We start from the raw sequence: 19,938 nt of genomic DNA, 5'->3' as shown, positions 1-19,938 counted from the left end.
TTCAGTGGTGATGGACAGATTGATGGACAAGGTCAGACAGGAGTCTTCATGGATTGTGATGTTTGCGGATGATATTGTGATTTGTGGTGAGAGTAGGGAGCAGGTTGGGAAGAGCCTGGAGAAGTGGAGGTATGTGCTTGAGAGAAGAAGAATGAAAGTCAGTAGGAGTAAGACTGAGTACATATGTGTGAATGAGAGGGAGGGCAGTGGAGTGGTGCGATTGCCGGAAGAAGAGGTGGTAAAGGTGGATGAGTTTAGGTACCTGGGGTCAACAGTGCAAAGTAATGGAGAGTGTGTTAGGGAAGTGAAGAAAAGAGTGCAGGCAGGGTGGAGTGGGTGGAGAAGAGTGGCAGGAGTAATTTGTGATAGAAGGGAGATTGCAAGATTGAAAGGGAAATTTTATAGGACTGTGGTAATACCTGCGATGTTGTATGGTTCAAAGAAAGTGGCATTGACTAAAAGACAGGAAGGCTGAGCTGGAGGTTTCGGGGGAAAAGCTTGTGGAAGGTCTTCCTGTTCTCTTGTCTTTCAGTGATGTTCTGCCACTCAAAACACCTTGAACGACTCGTTGCAGCATTATTCTGTAGGTGTATGTATAGGTGTAATGTCCACATACTTCAGGCAATATAGTGATGATTCCAGGAATTTTATTTTATTTTAATTTAGCTTTCAGGTGGTGCGACATGACAAAAACGGCAATGTTGTATAAAATATAATCTTTGGCCCAACATTCAGTCACATACAGACATTTTTATACACAATGATCCTGAAAACTATCGCTTCTTCAAATAAATTTGACAGTACATCTTTTTAACAAGCAGCAGTGTATATGAAAGCCTTTCAGTCATGCTTCCTCTTTCATATCACCACACTCTGCACAACTCTTTAATCTAAATATAGTTCTACTTCTTATGTGTTATGGTTCATGGTTTTTATACATCACAAGCTGGTGTGGTGTTTTTCTTTTCCTTTTTTCTGTAGAGTTTACTTCCTATTGCATTTATTATTACAGATGCTAATTAAATGCAATAAATTTGACTGCATGCAGTGACCGTTACTTTAATTTCAGAGCTTTTCAAAGATAGACTCATTATATATATATAAATCATTTGAAATAAAAAAGTATATACAGTATTTTACCATCATGACACATTAACCTGACAAGAAAAGGTATATAAGGTAACCTTAAAGTTTTATGGTTATATCTAGATCATGAGGAAACAACTTTTATTATGTCAATAAAATTATGTACAGATCATGATAATAATATATTGCATGGCCTTTTAGGACTTGCGTAGTATGATTGTATGAAGCATAAAATCAAGTATGAAAAACACACCACCTTTGTCATATTAGATCCTGCAAGCAGAAACCCCTTATTTACAGCAAATATTAATCAAAAATGCTGGTGACCACAACCTTAACACTGTATTGTAAGCCTGTCCAAGCATTGCCTGAATCTGCAGGAGCTAAAAAAGAATGCTAATGCTATTATTCAAAATCAAATAACTATCACCGTGTCCTCTTAAAATTACAGAGAGACCTGACTCTAACAAGCTAAACTACACATTAGAATAAATATGTTTCTGAAATGTAGAGCAAAGCCATCAATCTTCATTTAATGCTTCTGCGCCATTTTCAGTTCCTTCAGCCCCTGCTCCGGCTTCCTCCAACATCTTCTTATAGTTGCTTTTGAAGAACCCGGCCTAGGCAAGATCAAACAAATGATGAAGCAATATATTACTGAGCACAGAATATCTGGAGAAAAAAAATAATAATAAAGGTAAAAAAAAAATTGACCTTTCTGATTATATCTTTACTGACCTTATAGAGACCAGCAGCAATAAGAGCCAAAAGCACAAGCCCTCCTATGACACCTCCAATTGTCTCCTTAAGAGGGAATTTCTCTTCATACACCTCCACCTGGGTATCAATCTGCAACACCATTACATTAACAAGTCAGTCTGGCAAAAATGTTCAGAATTTTCTTGCAGATGGTTGGAGACCCCTGATGACCCCAAATTCCCAAAATGTTGGGGCAATTTATTTACTAAAATGTAAATAAAAAACAGAATGTAATGATTTCAAATCTCATAAACCTATATTTATTCACAATAGAACAAAAAACCTATCAATCGAGAATATAGACCATTTTATAGAAAAAAAGGGACATGTTTACCACTGTGCAGAGTCACATCTTTGTCTGTATGCATCTGGGAACTGAGGAGAACTGTTGCTAAAGTTTTGGAAGAGGAATGTTGTGCCATATGTGTTAGATACAGGATTTTATATGTTCAACAGTGCTGGGTGTCCTTTGTTGTGTTTTGTTGTGTCCTTTGTTGAGTTTTATAATACATTTTATAATGCACCAAGTGTTTTAAAATGGTAATAAGTCTAGATTGCAGACAGGTCAGTTCAGCACCCAGACTCCTATACAACAAAGTCATGCTGTTGTAGCAGATGCAGTTAGCATTGTCTTGCTCAAATATGCAAGGTCTTCTCTTGCAAATTTTTGGAAGCATTTGTTTGCTTTAAAACCTTTTCAGGATCTTCCAGGCTTGCGGCACTGACTTCCAGTTTCGCTACACTCACTTGCTGTTTCGTGGTGCTAACTCCTGGGTCGGTGGCCATCTTGCAGTTTTTCCTGCGCCACCAGTTTTTAAGGGACACCTTAGACATTTACTCAGGGTCAGATTATTTCACCAGCTTTAAAAGTCCCTGAGGTTAGTTTTGCTATCCTGCCTGAACTACTTTCTGGTTCCCAAACCTGTCTCGGATCCCAGTTCTGCACTGCCTGCCTGACTTCTTAAATATACCGCAGTGCATTCTGCACTTAGGCCCTTCTTCCAGTCACACACCTGACAGAAAAATCTGGCCTTGGCTTGTGTCTCTGACAGTATAACCTACCCTGTCCCTGCGACGAGCTCCTGACAAACCTGTATATAGAGTTCAGCATTGCATGGAGCCTTTCCAAATGTGCAAGCTGCTTATTCCACTAATGCACTCCCATACCATTAGAGATGCAGTATTTCGAACTAACCGCTGTTAACAAGCCGGATTGTCCCTTTCCTCTTTAGTCCGGAGGACCTGGTGTGCATAAGAAATTAAAATTTCGATTCGTCTGACCACAGAACAATTTGCCACTTTGCCTCAGTACATTAAATGAGCTTTGGCCAAGAGAAGATGGTGGCACTTCTGTATCATGTTCACTCATGCCTTCTTCTTTGTATGACAGATTTATCCTGCATTTGCAAATCATTTCATTCTGGTTTTATTCACATTACAGAGTCTCCCAACTTTATGGAATTAAGGTTGTATAATATGTCAAGGAATATGCACAAATATACACACTAGAAGCTTGCATGTGGTGTTACTTTACAATTCCCAATAAATTATTATACAGAATCAATTCCATATTTCATTTTACAATTTAACTGCAGTTTTCAGTGGCCTACAAGATTTTGTTTTATAATTACATTGCAGATGACTATTGTAATTGCACTGAAACTTTCACCTGGGTGTGTAGTTTCCTACATTACCCACAATGCCATTCGACTAGCTAATGATCATGGCAATGGGTTTTAATTCTTATTTTATCTCTATGTAAAGAGAGCAATGCAGCAGCTTTAGATTTCATTGTATAGATCATTGTATAGTCTGCATTGTAAAGCTACTTTATCCTTTAAACCGACTCTCATCACTAGTGGTTCATAAAATCATGTGTTTTAAACTCATTCACTTGAATGCTACTTCATATTTTTGTCACTTTATATATAAACAAATAGTAACAAAGAATATAAAATAGATTAATTATTAAAAGAACATATCTGGCTTTGATAGAGTCTTAATCCGTTGCAGTACCTTGCCAGCAGGTTCAGTGTTTACAGAATCAGAGGCAAAGTAAATGTATGCTGTTCTGTTGTAGGCCATTGTTGCTGTAGAGGTGAGCATGAAAATTGCCGATTGGAATCCGGTCTAAAAAGTTTAGAAGGTACAACGAATGATTATTGTTACACACACGTAAAAATAAAATGGTGTTAGATAATTAAAATAATGCACATTTAACATATTGTACCTGTTCGATCCACCCAGAGCTGACATTACCAGAGATGTTGTAGAATTTCAGCTGCCTGCTAGTGAGACTTGCAGCACATTTATAGACTGCACATACGGCTATAGAGCAATTCTAAAAACCCAGAAAGTTTCCAATACCACAAACAAATCAATTCATTATATTAATTCACTCATTAATCTTTAGTAGACAAATGATGGTTCACTGTTAGTGTTACTGTTACAGTTTTTTGCACAATACCAGGCAATACTCACCAACTCAGGGTTTTTTTGCAGTGCTACCACAAAATCCGCGACATTTGGCTTCTCATGTCTGTCTAGATTGCAGCCAGGAATCTAAAAAAAACATAGCAAGAAGTTCCACCTGCACAAGAACTGAAGAGTATACTTGCTTATGTGTATTTATGAATTATATGTATAGTAATTTCCGGACTATTAAGCGCACTCATATATAATCCGCACCCACTGAATTTTACAAAAGATTTTTATTTTGAACATAAATAAGCCACACCTGTCTATAAGCCGCTATAAGCCAGCTGTCTACACTGATACTAATGAACTTTACACAGGCTTTAACGAAAGACAGTTTCTGTTACATGGCTTGTATCTAAACAGCAGCCTACCAAGAAAGTAATTGTTCACTGTCTTCCTCCTTCCTTTCACAAATATTTTTCTTCGAGAGTTTATCTTTTGGCATCGTTGTGTGTTTAAAAATCACCATCGGTGAAGCGTTTCTCCAGATGCAGTGCAGCTCAGAACACAGGTGAAGTGCATTTTTTCATGCCCGGTTGTTTTCAGCGTGACGAATGATTCGCAGTTCCTGTTGCCAGTCCTAGTGAGAGGCAGGTCAAACGTCAGAGGAACCTCATCCATATTTATGATGTGGTGCGGCCCGATTCAGTGGGAGCGCATCTGATTTAAATATAGTTTCATTGGTTCACCTTAAACCTGTTCAGCAATTTCATTGGTCTAATGTTATGGGGCTCAGTTTTTTGGCTCGAAGTTTGTTAAACCGAGAAAAACCCAGGAAAAATCGATAAATTAGCCGTTTCATTGTTTAAGCCGCGGGGTTCAAAGCATGGGAAAAATGTAGTGGCTTATAGTCCGGAAAATAAGGTATTTATTTTTGCATCAAATTCCCATTAGGGATCATCTTACAGTTTTTCTCAGTCGCTTTGGAGCATTTCTCAGATCAGAAATGAAATTCTCAAAACTACTTGTTTACTACAACCTCTACATCATTTAGTCATTTGTGTTTATTATAAGAACATTTCTCGTTGCTTTGATCAAATTGCGAATGCTTTGGTACATAATTTAATTGATTGTGTACAAGTGCCTGCTGTTTCCTAGGTAATCAGTTGTTTATGTCATGTTGATCAAAATGTATTATACTAGTTTCACCTAAATGGTCTTAACCCTCAAAACATTTAGGCATCAGTTTATTGCATAAGTCAATGAATGAAAAATGGTTAAACCAGTTGTTAAAATTTGTCAAGCTCTTCTTCTTCACAGTTCTATTGAACTTTTTTGGTAAATGTGTCTTGAATTGATGAATTGTGAAGATAAACATTGAATGTCACTAATGAAGGGATGTGTTCACTTTTAGATCAACCAATAATCAACTAATGCTCTAAAATAGGTCAAGGCTGAATCTTGTGAACCTTTACTGTAATTGGCGAGTGTATATGTAAGTATACTTCAAGGCTTTTCTCTGTTTTGGCACTGAGGGGTTGGAATGAACTTCCCCTAGATGTTCATACAGCAGAGTCCCTGACTATCTTCAAGCGACAATTGAAGAACTTCCTCTTCCTGAAACATTTAAATTACCACTTTCCAAGTTTGCTTTGTAGAATTCAAGAGTTATATTTATATTAAGTTTGTAATCTTGCGTACCAGTGTAGATTTATTCATTGGTAGAGACTCAAAGCACTTTTGTACGTCGCTCTGCTAAATGCTGCAAATGTAAATTTATATGAAAAGATCAAAACACAGATTTACAATTGTTGAAAATGGATAAACAACTAGGAAACGAACATGGTCGAGAGCCAAGAATAAGGATGCATGCTGGAAGGGTAAGGAGGCAAAATAGAGAAAGCTGAAAAAGAGGTCAGAGTCATAGACACATTTCAGATGAAATTAGAGCCACTATTTTGGACCATGTTGTGAATCATGGCCTCACAATGGTTGAGGCGGGTCGGAGGGTACAGCCGAATATTGGGAGATCAACTGTGTCTTCAATAATTCAAACATATCGTAAAGAGAACAGGTATGTAATCCACCAGTGTGGAGTGAATACAACTTTTTATATGTGGATGAGGCTGGCTTCAGTCTGAAGAAAAGCAGAAGACGTGGTCGAAATGACATCGGACATAGAGCTACTGTTGATTTGCCAGGCCAGCAGGGAGGAAATATCACTGTGTGCTGCTAAGTCAGAGCAGGGTGTGCTATCTCATATTCCCCTTATAGGCCCATACAAAACACAGAATCTCCTCACCTTCTTAGAGACCCTCTATAGGGCTCTCATCCCTGATGATGAGAGGGGTCCATTTTGAGATGATTTACCAAAGTATGTGATACTTTGGGATAATGTGAGTTTCCCTCATTCAAACACCATCAGGCAATGGTTTCTGACACATAACAGGATGCTGATGATTTCTTCCACCCTATTCCCTATTCCTCAACCCAATTGAGGAGTTCTATTCAGCATGGAAGGTCTATGATTGCCAGCCACATACTCAGATGAACCTGATGGCTGCCATGGATGGAGCATGTGAGGACATCACAGCAGAAGCCTGCAGAGGTTGGATAAGACATTAAAGAAGATCTTTTCCACGCTGCATTGGAAGGGATGATATCTGTTGTGATGTGGATGAAAATCTGTGGCCCTACAGACTGGGACATCAAGGGGTAGACACAGATTGCACTGTATAGTGCGCCATGCGCAGTTCTGCCTAAGAAGTGTTTCCTATGTTTACCTTTTGGAATTTTAATTTGTGTCTTTTAATTTTCTATCTATTTTTGTCAGTCAGACGTTTTTGAAGTGGAACCGCCAAATTCTCGCTTTGTCTTAGCATTTTCTCATCGGTTATGTCGATTCTTATATGTCACCAAACCCTAATATCTCGACCACAAGGGGGGCAAATTTGCCATTTAACTTCATTTATCTCGATCCGCATGACCAATCGCTGGCTTTTCCCACATCACCATCTCACTACCATATTTGTGGCAGCGGGAGCATGGCCGAGCGTCAGTTTGTGAATGGAGAGCTGATAGACATAGGATTGCATCACCGGAAGCTAATGTGGTCTAATGATTGTTCTCTCTTTTCCAGTGATCGGAGGGGGCATTTAAGGAGGAGAGCGTGGAGGTGTGTGTGTGTGCTGGCCGATCAGCAGAAGGCTTGACCGCCTAGTAAGCTTGACAAATGCTTCCTGCAACCCGCGTCACTGCCTCTGTGCCGGGGCTTGCCTTTCTTCCCAGCCCTGCAAACCGAGGTGTCCAGGTCATGGGCTAGGCCTTATTCTTCACGTCTCTTCAGTCCTAGGGTGTCACTATATTCTAATATAGTTGGACTGAGATAGTGGTTTTATGGGGTGATGCCCCAAATCGAAGAGACGCTGGCTAGCTATCTCTCCCCAGGGGATGTGTCATCTTTCAAAGGCCCAGCACTGCTCACTAATCCCCTGAGAACCACCTCAGCATTGGTGGGCAAGGCCTATGCCTCATCGATTCAGGTCACAGGCTGTCTGCACACCATGGCTGTGCTGCAGGCCTATCCTGCCAATCTGCTGTGGGAGCTAGATGTGGGAGATGTCTCGGGTGGTCAGCACGTCCGTAAGCTCCATTGTGGTAGCGCTAAGGCCATTGGCAGTCCATGGCTTCCATTGTCTCTACTGAGAGACATATTTGGCTTACCATGTTTGACCTTTTTACAGGAATAAGGCTGTGCTTCTGGACACCCCACTGGTGCTGATCTGCCTGTTCTGTGACCCTGTTAATGTGGTCATTGACAGGCATTCCAGCGATTCCTCCCACGTCACCCTCGTGGGGCTGCCTGGCCCCTCTGTCCTTCACTTTAACTGTGCCCGTCCACACTCAGCAGGGATTGGTCAGTCAGCTCTAGGTCCTGAAGGGGATTGTCTCCAGGTTATGTATGTAACCATGGTTCCCAGAGGGAATGAGATGCTGCCTCTCTATGCAACACTACCTGCATCCCTGCAGCACTTCCTTTCCTTTTCAGAAGCTAGCACTGGTTTCACTCCTTGTGCTTTTAAGCTTCCTGATCGTGATGTCATGCGGTGACGCAGCGGTTTCCATTTTACTGATTATACACGTGATTCAGAGATTGGACAATGCAGAGGTGTTTCCAAAGTGTTTCTGATGCAGCATCTCATTCCCTAAGGAAACCATGGTTACATACGTAACCTGGAGACCTTTATCATTGTTGGGGGTATCAAAAGTTCATGTAACCCAAAGCCATTGTAGCCAAACTCTTTATATTAATTACAGTCTAAATCCATCTTAATTGTTCTTGAGTGTATCCTCGTCTATCTTCCTCAAATTCTCAGCAGCGTATGGTTTCCAAACTGAAGAGAACCAGATTGAGAAGTATCCAGAAAGAGAACTACTGTACATGATTGCAGGATCATGACTGGTCAAATAAACATTTTTGAGTGACCAACCACAACAGCAGAAGTTAAGTCAAGTGGAATTTTCAAGCAGAAGCAGTCCATCATAATCAAATGTTTCCTTAGCATAAACTTTCAAAGTTTATATTTAACATTCCACAACAGTGTTTTCTTATGAGGAACAGTCAAACAATCCCATACTAGGTACTCCTTCAACAAAGAATTCAGGATGAATAGTATCTTACACAGTGACATTTTTTTCTAATTTGCTTTGGAGCGTTTCTCAAATCATTCTTAATACTTGCAAACCAGAAAGTACATTTCTAAAAACAATTGTACAAACAGCACCACACAATGGATTGTTTGCAAAAGCCTGTACTTTTCTCAAAATCCTTAGTTCATCTCTCAAAGGTAAATATGTGTGAACATCTCATTACCATTAGAAAGTCCTTTTGTGATTGTTTACAAACAAGATCATCAAAATGTTTAGTCATGCTGTCAGTATAATGGCACACGGGTTCACAGTTTTCCTGATGCAATTACAGTTTTGATACAAGTGATTAAAAATGCACAAGTCTGAATTTCTTCTTTATGACATCTATGAATTTCAACAGAACAAATGTAAAAAGTAATATATTTGGGATTTTGATTGCAAGAGACCAAAAAGGATTCACACTTTTACTATACTGTACTAGTGTTCGTTCATTTCCTGGTAGTTTTGCCTTTTGCTCTGTCACCAATTACATCTTTTTCTCAGTTGCTTTGGAGCATTTCTCAAATCTTCCTTAATATTTGAAAACCAGTCAGTGCATTCTCAAAACAATTTGTACCAACAGCACAATACATTGGATTTCTTGCAGAAGCCTGTACTTTTCTCAAAATTCTTAGTTCATCTCTCAAAAGTAAGTATTTGTGTCAGTGCACATCATTCCAACCAGAATTAAAAATTCCTTTGTCATTGTTCACAAACAAGATCAAAATAGAATTTCATTTCTGAGAAACATTCCAGTCCAACTAATGATATATTTTAACACATAATTTAATATTTGTGCTAATATTTTTTTTATAATATCAGTCTACAGTACCTGCACAGTATTAGTCCAGATGTCCTTATCTCCTAATTTTACAGGCACTCGGATGAAAATGTCCACGTTCAAATCCCTGAGGTAATTTTCCACCTGAGAGGAAATGAGGTTGTCATGTAATTCTTTCCAGATAGTAGCATATCAGATGTTTCCTTGTATTTTTTAATAATACCTTTAATATTTGTTGGATTGGTTTCTGTAGGTCATTTTTCCCTGCGGTAAAGTTAATGTGGATTGTGGAATTCTGGTGCCTTGACAAGAGATTGTAAAAAAAAAAAAAAGATGTATGAATATTTGAGTCTACTCTTACCATATTACAATATTTTTACATTTACTGAAATAAGAATATGGCAAACCTTTGTAACATTTATAATTATACATATCTATTTGAGCTAGAAATCAGTAAATTCACTGACCTGATCAGTGCAACATAGATGGCATATTTAACATCAATGGACTTGTCTTTGGACAATTCATTGTCCCGTTCATGCTTGTCATTGTCACTGAAAATTACAGGATATTTGTGTCAGTTGTTAAATAATTGTTATTTGTTGTAAATAAAATCATCAGTTTGAATACAATACTATAGAAGGCAGACCACAATCACAGTAGGAAACTCCAGCCAAAAATTTAATAAACAATTTGGCTAGCAACTTAGACAGTGTTTAAGATTTTGGCCCCTTATGCTATTGAGTTTGACACCCTGCTTTAGACTGTAAGGACATACTTTGGGATGAGAGTGGAAACGACTCCATGTTACGTATGTAACCCTGGTATCCTGAGGGAATGATATTAATCATTGAACATTTAAAGTTTCCCTTCAGGAACTCGAGCTGCATAAACAACGCTTTGGTAATGCTTCCGTGTTGTCCACGGTCTGAATCACGTGTGTCATCTGTCCAATGAAAAAGCTGGTGTCACGGACGGGGTGACATCACGACCAGGAAGCTATAAAAGCACAAGGGATGAAGCTGGTGATAGTTTCTAAAAGGGAAGGAAGCCCTGCAGTGTGGCCTGGAGACGTAGCATCTCATTCCCTCAGGGAACCAGGGTTAAATACGTAACCTGGAGATGTTTCCTTTCAGAAACTTGAGCTGCATCAACAACGCTTTGGGAACGAGAGTCCAATATCACCCGACTGCCCTGTGATTGCCCTGCCAGGGGGCATGATACGCTGAAATGGCAGATGCACAGACTTTAAGGGTGAATAGAGCCAACCCTCTGGCGAACTGCTCTAAAGGAATTCCAGCACTGAACCAGGCAGTTAACTGAATTCAATTGGTACTGATACCACTATATACTGAGCAGGTGCCATCTAGCAGCATATGACCACCTAGTTGAGGGAGCTCTGGATTGAGAATGGTCACTACCACCTTGGTGAAAAGACCAGAAAGTCGGAGCCACAGTCTCTAAAAATTAAAATCAATTCAGTTCAAATCATTTTTATTTGTATAGCGCTTTTAACAATGAACATTGTCTTAAAGCAGCTTTACACAGATAATGTGGTGATGAAAATAATAAAAAAATAAGAATAAAAAGAATAAGATGTTCTTTATAAGTTTAAGTTTCTCCCTGTTAAGCAAGCCTGTGGCGAGGAAAACCTCCCCAAGATTCAATTTTTTTATTCATTTTTATTTGTATTGCGCTTTTAACAATGAATATTGTCTCAAAGCAGCTTTACACAGATAATTGAAATTAAAAGTGAATATGTTCTTTATAAGTAAGTTTGTCCCTGATGAGCAAGCCGATGGCGACTGTGGCAAGGAAAAACTCCCCGAGATGGCATAAGGCAGAAACATTGAGAGGAAGCAGACTCAAGAGGGAACCCATCATCATCTGGGTTGCACCGAATGTTCATTTATTACAGATAAACGATTTTGCAGGTACAGTGATGGTGAACAGATACAAACTGTAGTCCTGAGTCATTGTAACAGACTGTTGGCAAAAACTACAGTCCAAATCCATCAGTGAACTATTGTTCCCCCTGACTGAGAGAGAAGATTCCTCCTGAGAGGAATCTTCCAGGGATTGTAATGGCAACCAGCCCTAGAGGGGTGGAGGTGTAAGGGAGAACCAAAGGGGACAGTGCAATGTCTCTCAAACAAGTCTATTTGAGCCCTGCCGAATCTCCCAAGATCTGCTCCACCACATGCGGGTTACACTGCCCTCAAGGAGAGCAGCTTTCCCCTGGGCCCACAGAAGGGTATGATAAGGTGGTTGATTTAAGAGACCACCGAGGTGTTGTCCAAATGGACCAACACATGGTGACCTCTAAAGTCTGATAAGAAATGCTTGAAGGCTAGAAGCATGGCCAGGATCTCTAGGCAATTAATGTACCACAGCAGATGGTGCCCTCCCCACAGACCTTGGGCGGAGCTCATGGCCACTTCCCAACCTGGGAGGGAAGCATCCGTCGTTAGCGTTACACAATGACCCAGAACTACCAACATGGGGCCCTGAGATAGGAACCCAGGATCTCCCGACACCTAAGGCATGTAGGGTTTGCCACATAACCTTGATTGTATGGAGCACATTGCTTCTCTGAGAGAACCCTTAGGTTCCCACTGAAGGGGTCTCATGTGTACAAGGCCAAATGGAACCACATTGGATGCTGCTGCCGTTAAACCCAGCAATCTCTGAAATTTTTCGACAGTAAGGGACTGTACTCCTCTGACCCTCCTGACGGCCGTCTGGTGGTTCTCTGCAATGGAGAAAGCACACTCTTTTTGCTGTTTAGCAGTAGCCCCAGTCTCTTCAGGTGAATGAAAACAACATTTCTGCTAAGTGCTCTTATTGAACTAATATCAAACAATCTTTAATACAGTTTAAGATGCAGATGCCCAGAAGTCTCAGGGGGACCAGAGCTGCATCTACACACTTTGTGAAGGTGTGGGGTGAAAGGGCAAGACCAAATTGAATGACCCAGTATTAGTAAGCTTCGCCCCAAAGCGAACCTCAGGAAGTGGTCTGAACTTGTCCTGAAAGAAGGAAGGATGGATACATGAAAATATGCATCCTTCAGATCTATTGTGACAAACCAGTCCTCAGATCTGATTTGAGACATGACCTGCATGAACCTGAGCTTCATTAGTGAGCGGTTCAGCTGACATCTAGAATCCAGAATCTAGAATAGGATGCTACCTCCTCGTCATATGAAGTACTGGCTGTAGAACCCGGACTTTTCTGATGAGGGACCACCTCGATTGCCTTCTTCCTCAAGAGGATGCACCCCATCGAATCATGGTGGACGAGACCCGAACTGAATCGTAAAACCTATGTCTACAGTACGGAGGGCCAGATGTGTGCTCGCTGGAGCTGGCTGTGCCCTGAAGCACTGATCAAAGCAGGGTTAAAGAACCAGGTCCCTGGGATGGGGCGGGAACCACGTGATGATGTGCACCATGCCCTTTCCCGGCGGAATCCCCAGAACCTCCCACATCAGGACTTCTTGGCTGAAGCCCTCTCATTGAAAATGACAGTCCTCAGATCTGTCATCTCACATTGCTTCAGCCCATAGTGTCGCACAGGATCCCTAGCAGGGGGAGTGTGAGTTGCTACGCTCTGTCTTTGAACCTTCCAGTGAAGGGAGGTGCTGGGTTGTTCCTGGGACTGCACCTGTCAAGCAGCTCCATGAGAGTGACGTTGGGAGCAACCGCTGGAATGCTGGTGACTATTTCTTGGCCTCTTGAAACCTCTCGACAACTGTATTTATGGAATCACCTAAGAGGCCACTAGTGGGGCGTCGAGCAGCACGGCCCTGTCCCTGTCAGAAAGATCCACTAGGGTGAGCCATGCCTCTCGGTGGAGACTAGGATGGCCAAGAACAGCCAAAGCCCACAACGGTCTTTTTTGTGGCCCTAAGAGCCTGGACTTCCTGGCTGCCTGAGATGCCCCCCACATCTAGCTCTCACAGCAGGTCAGTCTGATACTCCTGTACCACTGCCATGGTGTGCAGGCATGCAGCGTCTTTTCAACTCAGGGCACCACCCTGTAACCACACTCTTTTAGTCCACATATGTTGGAGTACAATGAAGACACCTCAGTCTGCAGGTCCGGATAGAACAGCATACCCGGACATGGATGTTGTGAGGTAGGTCTCAGAAAACGCTAGTCAAATTTACTGGACGGAGCAGCTTTCTGCTCATTGGCCCACCAAACTTGTTATAACTTCGCCACGGCATAAGTCACAACCACTATAAGCTCCTTGAACTCTGGCTCACAGAGTGTAGCCCCCCTTCTCCGAGGAAGAGAATCGGAGCTGAAGGCTCTCTTTGCAAGGGGAGATACTGCCAAAAGGCGTGCTTCCGATGCTTGCAACTGAGTGCCGGACCATGCAAGTGAGGCAGGAGAAAGAAACAAGCCCGTCTCGAAACCCTCTCCCAGTTTCCTTTATGTCTAAATATTAAGACATTTTTTAATAAATAATAATTAATAATTTATCATTAATATTGATGTGCACAAGTGGGGTGCATAATCAGGTATAAAGAGGTGCATTGTGACTTTTTTTTTACAAATATGAACAATCAAAATAGATAAATCCATTCTGAACAAACAAACAAAAATCTAAACAAAAAAATGTAATTGTGTAATAAATCTTGTATTTGGAATGTTTCTCATTAGACATTAGAAATGTCCTGTATTTTAAGACACCAATGCAATCCATCAAGTGAAATGTACTGGTTAATACTGTATATAAGAACAAACCTGGAAGCAGTTGCTTTGATCGTGATTTTTCCTTCAAAGTTACTGTCTTTGTTTATGTTATATGTAACATCAAATACAGCCTACAGAGGTGATAAAGGAAGTGAGAGATCGTATAATTTTTCAAAATTTTATAAATCCATATTCTATTCACAATTAAACAAACAAACAAAAAAACATATCAAATGTTTAAACTGAGAATATGAATCATTTTAAGGCAAAAAATAAGGTTGCAAAAGGTGTCAAAAAAAGTTTGACAGGACCTGTTGTCATTTACCCTATAATGTTTTACCTGTTATAGGTTACAATTTAACCTATACCAGTTTAATTTTAATAACACTCAATTTTTATAGATTTTTGTTGCACCATCCCAACTTTTCTTTAAAGTTGAAGTAATAAAATTCAAGATGACCTTATTTATTTCTTACAATGGATAATTTATCTTATAATGGTCCATTTCTACATTTTAATTTACATTTTATTTACATTTTACACAGCATCCCAACTTTTTGTAATTGGGGTTGGTAAAACAGTATCCATCCAATAATCCCAAACTTACACTACTTACACTCATCTATGTCTTAGACAAATCTTGAAACTCATAACTACTATTTACCTTATTACCTATAATCAAAATTTTAATTAGAAACTTTATTTGGACTCACCAAATCATTTTTTTGAAGATGGGTTTACTGATGTAACAAGTAGTCTCCCCCAAGACAGCTTTTTCTTCACTGTCCACAGATACACACTCCAATCTGCCCTGCTCAGAGAGAAACCAACATAGACATCTTTTTCATTTGCTACTCAGAGTCCAGTCTAAACATTTATCCATCCATCCATGCAATCATCTTCTATCCCACTTATTCTTCACATGGTTTATAAGGAGGTCTGGACTCTCAGAGACTTAAGAGGACAAATTGTTTTTGAAAGCCACTTTTATACAATCCTTAATGGCACATTCATAAGATCAGTATAAATACTTTGGGGTTTTTTTTCAGGTTTTTATATTATCTGGAGAAATAACGCACTGTGTTATTTTTAGTTTACTGTATTATATACTGTTCCTTGCCTTTTGTATCATTTTTGCTTTTTGAATATAATTCAGCTGATGAATGGTTTGTTTTGCAAAGTTATGTATACTTTTACTCAAGTATGATTTTCATATACTTTTTACACCTCTGTAGACTAGACATGATGTGTGTGTGTGCGTTTATAGTTATGTCCTTCAATACAGGCAAATCCCAACACCTGCTACCTGCTGCTCCATGTGTGCAATTTCGATAATCATTCCTAATTATACAGATATTCTCCAACTCCACTATAAATAAGAAACAAAGCATATCATTCTGTACTTCAGACACTTGCCTGTTTAGTGGTGAATCGTCTGAAGGAAAGTCCGAATGGGTATTTGAGAACGACTCGACTGTTATAGGAGTTTTCCCCTCTGTTCTGTATGAAAACTGTCACATTCATCTCCTGCATTATTCCAACCTGTATAACTGAGTGTCTGAAAAAGTAAAAGGAAAAAACGAAACACAATATAATAACCGACACGTCAGGATTCTGATGAGTGTTTCTGCTAATCATTTAGTCCATTGTTTTCCCTTCATTGGTTTTCCCCAATCATCTTACCCAGAAAAGTTAAAATCCACTTTGAGATTATCGATGCAGACATTATCGGTTCCACAGTTTATTTCAAAATCCAGCTGAGAAAATAGTTCACAAAGTGATGTCATGTGCACAGTCTAACATTTCCATTATTGATGTAAAAAAACTACAAAAAACAGAACTGATATAACTGTATGTACATATATATTAATGTGCAAATAAACATGATGTGTAATTATTGACAATGCTTTTGACACATTTTGAAGTAATAATAAGAAAATAAGAAAAAATTATACTGCTTCAGTTCTAATCTGAAAATCTGTACATTATAACAACTTACGTTATAATCCGAGGTGTACTTTACAGTAGGAATGAGCATCGGACGTAAATTGCCTAATTTTTGACTAGGGAGACCCTCAAATGTATACACTAACTCATTTATTATTGGGTTTAGTGCATCATTAGGGCAGGCCTGTAAAAGCACAAGGAAACAAAAAGATCGAATGACTTAAAGTGAAAATATGTACAATATGAAGATATGCCTTATTTTATATAAACATGAGTAGAAAACTGATTTTGTTTTGTTGTTGTAGTTGTAGAGCAAAATAAGTACTATAAATTACACATGAAATATTGTAGAACTCTGGGAAGATGTAGAATGATCTAAAAGTACAAATTTAGGCAAATATAAATGTATTTTTGCTGTCAGAGACTCAAAATGTTTCAATTTACTGCTTCCCCAAATCATAATGATTATTTATTACGCCTTTATAATTTTTAATGTTAACACTAAAATGAAGAATATACTTATCAATGTACAGTGGGTGTAATGTAATAATAAATATAGGAGCAATCTAATAACATTTTTATTTTATTTTAGATTAAATGTGTGCACATAAATACACTTTTATAAAGTATTTAAAAGGAGCATTTCAAATACCTCTATAAAGAAATTATGTTCATCACACTTTTCCTGCAGCGACACAGATATCATGCGAGAGAGATCACGGATTTTCTCTGAAAAGTAGGCCCGGTAGCTTTGTCGTTTGGCATCAAGTTTTATGGTATAGTTTATATTTGCATTCAAGTCTAAATATAGAGAAATAACAACAATCAGACATTTTTTGAAGACAAACATACCTTGTTATTTAGTTGGAGCAGCCTTTGGCTATTGCATTAAATAGATATAAGAATAGACATAAAAACCTGATTGGGGATCATTTTTTAATCTATCCATGGTGAAACACAATTTTAGGGTGTTTCTCAAAGGACTGGTGCAGTCAGTGTCTCGGGTGGGGATTTTGGACGGGCTGTAGGTTAGGGTGTTCCGCAAATCCACGATGGGTCTCGATCTGAGCAAAACAACAAACAATAGAAATAAAACATTGAACAAAGCATTTTCACTTATTGTGATGCAATACTAAATCTAAAATGGACTTAATTGGGATTTTGAGCTACGCCATTGACAAAATCGACACAAAACACACAAAATATTTAGACTAAGAGCTAAAATCAAACTAATTTATAAATATAGGTTATGTCCTAGTGCCGGGCTCAAACTGTGCAGTTTTGCCTACAATTTGATAGTCTGAGACAAATTAAAAAAATACCTAAAGTTTTCTATAATCTGAGGTTAAAATCTGTAGTCTGGTTTGTTCACTGACAGCCAATTAATGGCCACTGCGCAATTTTCTTTTTCTCCGTTCTCTGTTTGCTGCTTGATATCATTAGTGAGAGAATGCAGGTCTGAACGCATTACCGATTTATGACGTGAAAATTCGTACAAGTCTTTTTCTTGTGTGTGGCACTTTTAAACAATATAATAACTGCGATCCTACAGTGTGACATGGAGATCATGCTCGCTTAGTCTGACAAGCAGCAATCACAAAGGACTATTAAAAATCACAGTGTGCACCCAGCATGACACGATGCCTACAAGAAAACCAGTTCTGGTCAAAGGCTTCAAAAAGGCCATATGGTTACATATACAATGAAACAGTTAACAAAAAAAAAATGAATGTGTAAGAATTATTGTAAGAATTTGGGGATTTTACAAAGAACCATGAGGTGTAGGTGAGAAGACCTGGGGTGCAATCAGCATTCACATTCATCCCAAAGGTGTTCAGTAGAGATGAGATGAGAGAGCTCTATAGCAGGCCACTCAAGATCTTCTTCTCCACAGCATGTAAATTATATCTTCAAGGAGCTCACTTGCACAGGGGTATTGTCATGCCTGAACAGGTTTGGGTTTCCAAGTTCAAGTTAATGCAAAATTGTATTATTTTTCTAAAGACGTCAGATGCGCTATAGAGATAGCAGAAAAGGTCAGGTGACCCAACATTTAAAAAATATAGTGTATATCCAGCTTATAGACACATATCCATGAAGACCTGCATCTGTATTTGCATCTAATTGTGGTTCTACCACGTATTGACACAAAGAGGTGACTATAAATGTCTTTAAAAAAGAAAATAAGTGAATATATATATATATATACAGTGAGGAAAATATGTATTTGAACACCCTGCTATTTTGCAAGTTCTACCACTTAGAAATCATGGAGGGGTCTAAAATTGTCATCGTAGGTGCATGTCCACTGTGAGAGACATAATCTACATACATTGTGATTTTTGGATTTTTTTTTTTAGATTATGTCTCTCACAGTGGACATGCACCTACGATGACAATTTCAGACCCTCTATGATTTCTAAGTATATATATATATATATATATATATATATATATATATATATATATATATATATATATATATATAGTCAGGGTGCGAGCAAAACAGAAGGTGGAAGCCGGAGTACAGCTCGCTCGGGTTTTAATGACAAGTATGAGGAAAAGAGATACACACGAGCACACACACACACACACACACACACACACACACACACACACACACACACACACACACACACACACACGCACACACGCACACGGCAGTCCTTCGTTTGAGAGAGTCCGGGGTGTGCTTTGGGAGAAGCGAAGCTGACCCGAGATGCGCGGGGAGGAGAAGCGTAGCCGGGATGGGATTGTGGGATTGTCCGAATGAAATAGAATAACAGAGTCTTGTTTGAAAACCGAAACCCGAAAACATAGACCGCACGTAAAGTCCAAGACATACAATAACGAACGGGGAGTGAATGTGAGAGTGGGGTTTATGTAGGAGCGGGGTGGAGTGATGATGAGCTTCAGGTGTGCATAGTTACGGCTGGAGCTCCAGAGAGAGCGGAGGCATGAGTGACAACGAGCTCCAGGTGTGTGTGATTATGCCTGGAGCTCCAGGGAGAGCGGAGGCATGAAAGCCACAAAAGGGGGCGTGGCAGGTGGATCCCTGATGATATATATATATATATATATATTAGCAAAATAAAGGAAAATTAATGATACAAATCCCATTTAAGTCCATGTCAATATGCAAATATTCCAGAAATTTCTGTTACTTCATTCACATAGTACCAACATTTACATAGCTTATGAGGCTTATGAGACTCTATGGGTGATCTATATCATATACCTACGATATATATATATATATATATATATATATATATATATATATATATATACAGTGAGGAAAATAAGTATTTGAACACCCCGCTATTTTGCATGTTCTCCCACTTAGAAATCATGGAGGGGTCTGAAATTGTCATCGTAGGTGCATGTCCACTGTGAGAGACATAATAATAAAAAAAGAAATCCAGAAATCACAATGAATGATTTTTTTGCTATTTATTTGTATGATACAGCTGCAAATAAGTATTTGAACACCTGAGAAAGTTAATGTTAATATTTGGTACAGTAGCCTTTGTTTGCAATTACAGATGTCAAAC

General features: G+C 39.1%; 1 protein-coding gene across 1 annotated transcript in view; it reads right to left on the bottom strand.

Annotated features, from left to right (window-relative positions):
• Positions 1–627: 627 nt before the first annotated feature.
• Positions 628–19,938, bottom strand: part of LOC124388803 (integrin alpha-X-like) — a 79,574-nt gene continuing 60,263 nt past the window's right edge. The window contains 16 exon segments of the mRNA XM_046853832.1: positions 628–1,706; positions 1,825–1,935; positions 3,862–3,975; positions 4,076–4,186; positions 4,327–4,407; positions 9,785–9,877; positions 9,957–10,035; positions 10,201–10,287; positions 14,489–14,568; positions 14,979–15,045; positions 15,151–15,248; positions 15,854–15,995; positions 16,121–16,194; positions 16,437–16,568; positions 17,037–17,185; positions 17,303–17,448. Of these exon segments, the coding sequence (XP_046709788.1) occupies positions 1,608–1,706; positions 1,825–1,935; positions 3,862–3,975; positions 4,076–4,186; positions 4,327–4,407; positions 9,785–9,877; positions 9,957–10,035; positions 10,201–10,287; positions 14,489–14,568; positions 14,979–15,045; positions 15,151–15,248; positions 15,854–15,995; positions 16,121–16,194; positions 16,437–16,568; positions 17,037–17,185; positions 17,303–17,448 (1,663 nt within the window). The 3' untranslated portion in view covers positions 628–1,607.

Source organism: Silurus meridionalis, chromosome 7 (genome assembly GCF_014805685.1).
Source record: "Silurus meridionalis isolate SWU-2019-XX chromosome 7, ASM1480568v1, whole genome shotgun sequence".
NCBI lineage: Eukaryota > Metazoa > Chordata > Actinopteri > Siluriformes > Siluridae > Silurus > Silurus meridionalis.
The sequence above is the reverse complement of the archived record's forward strand: the minus strand, read 5'-3'. Positions and strand labels throughout refer to the sequence as shown.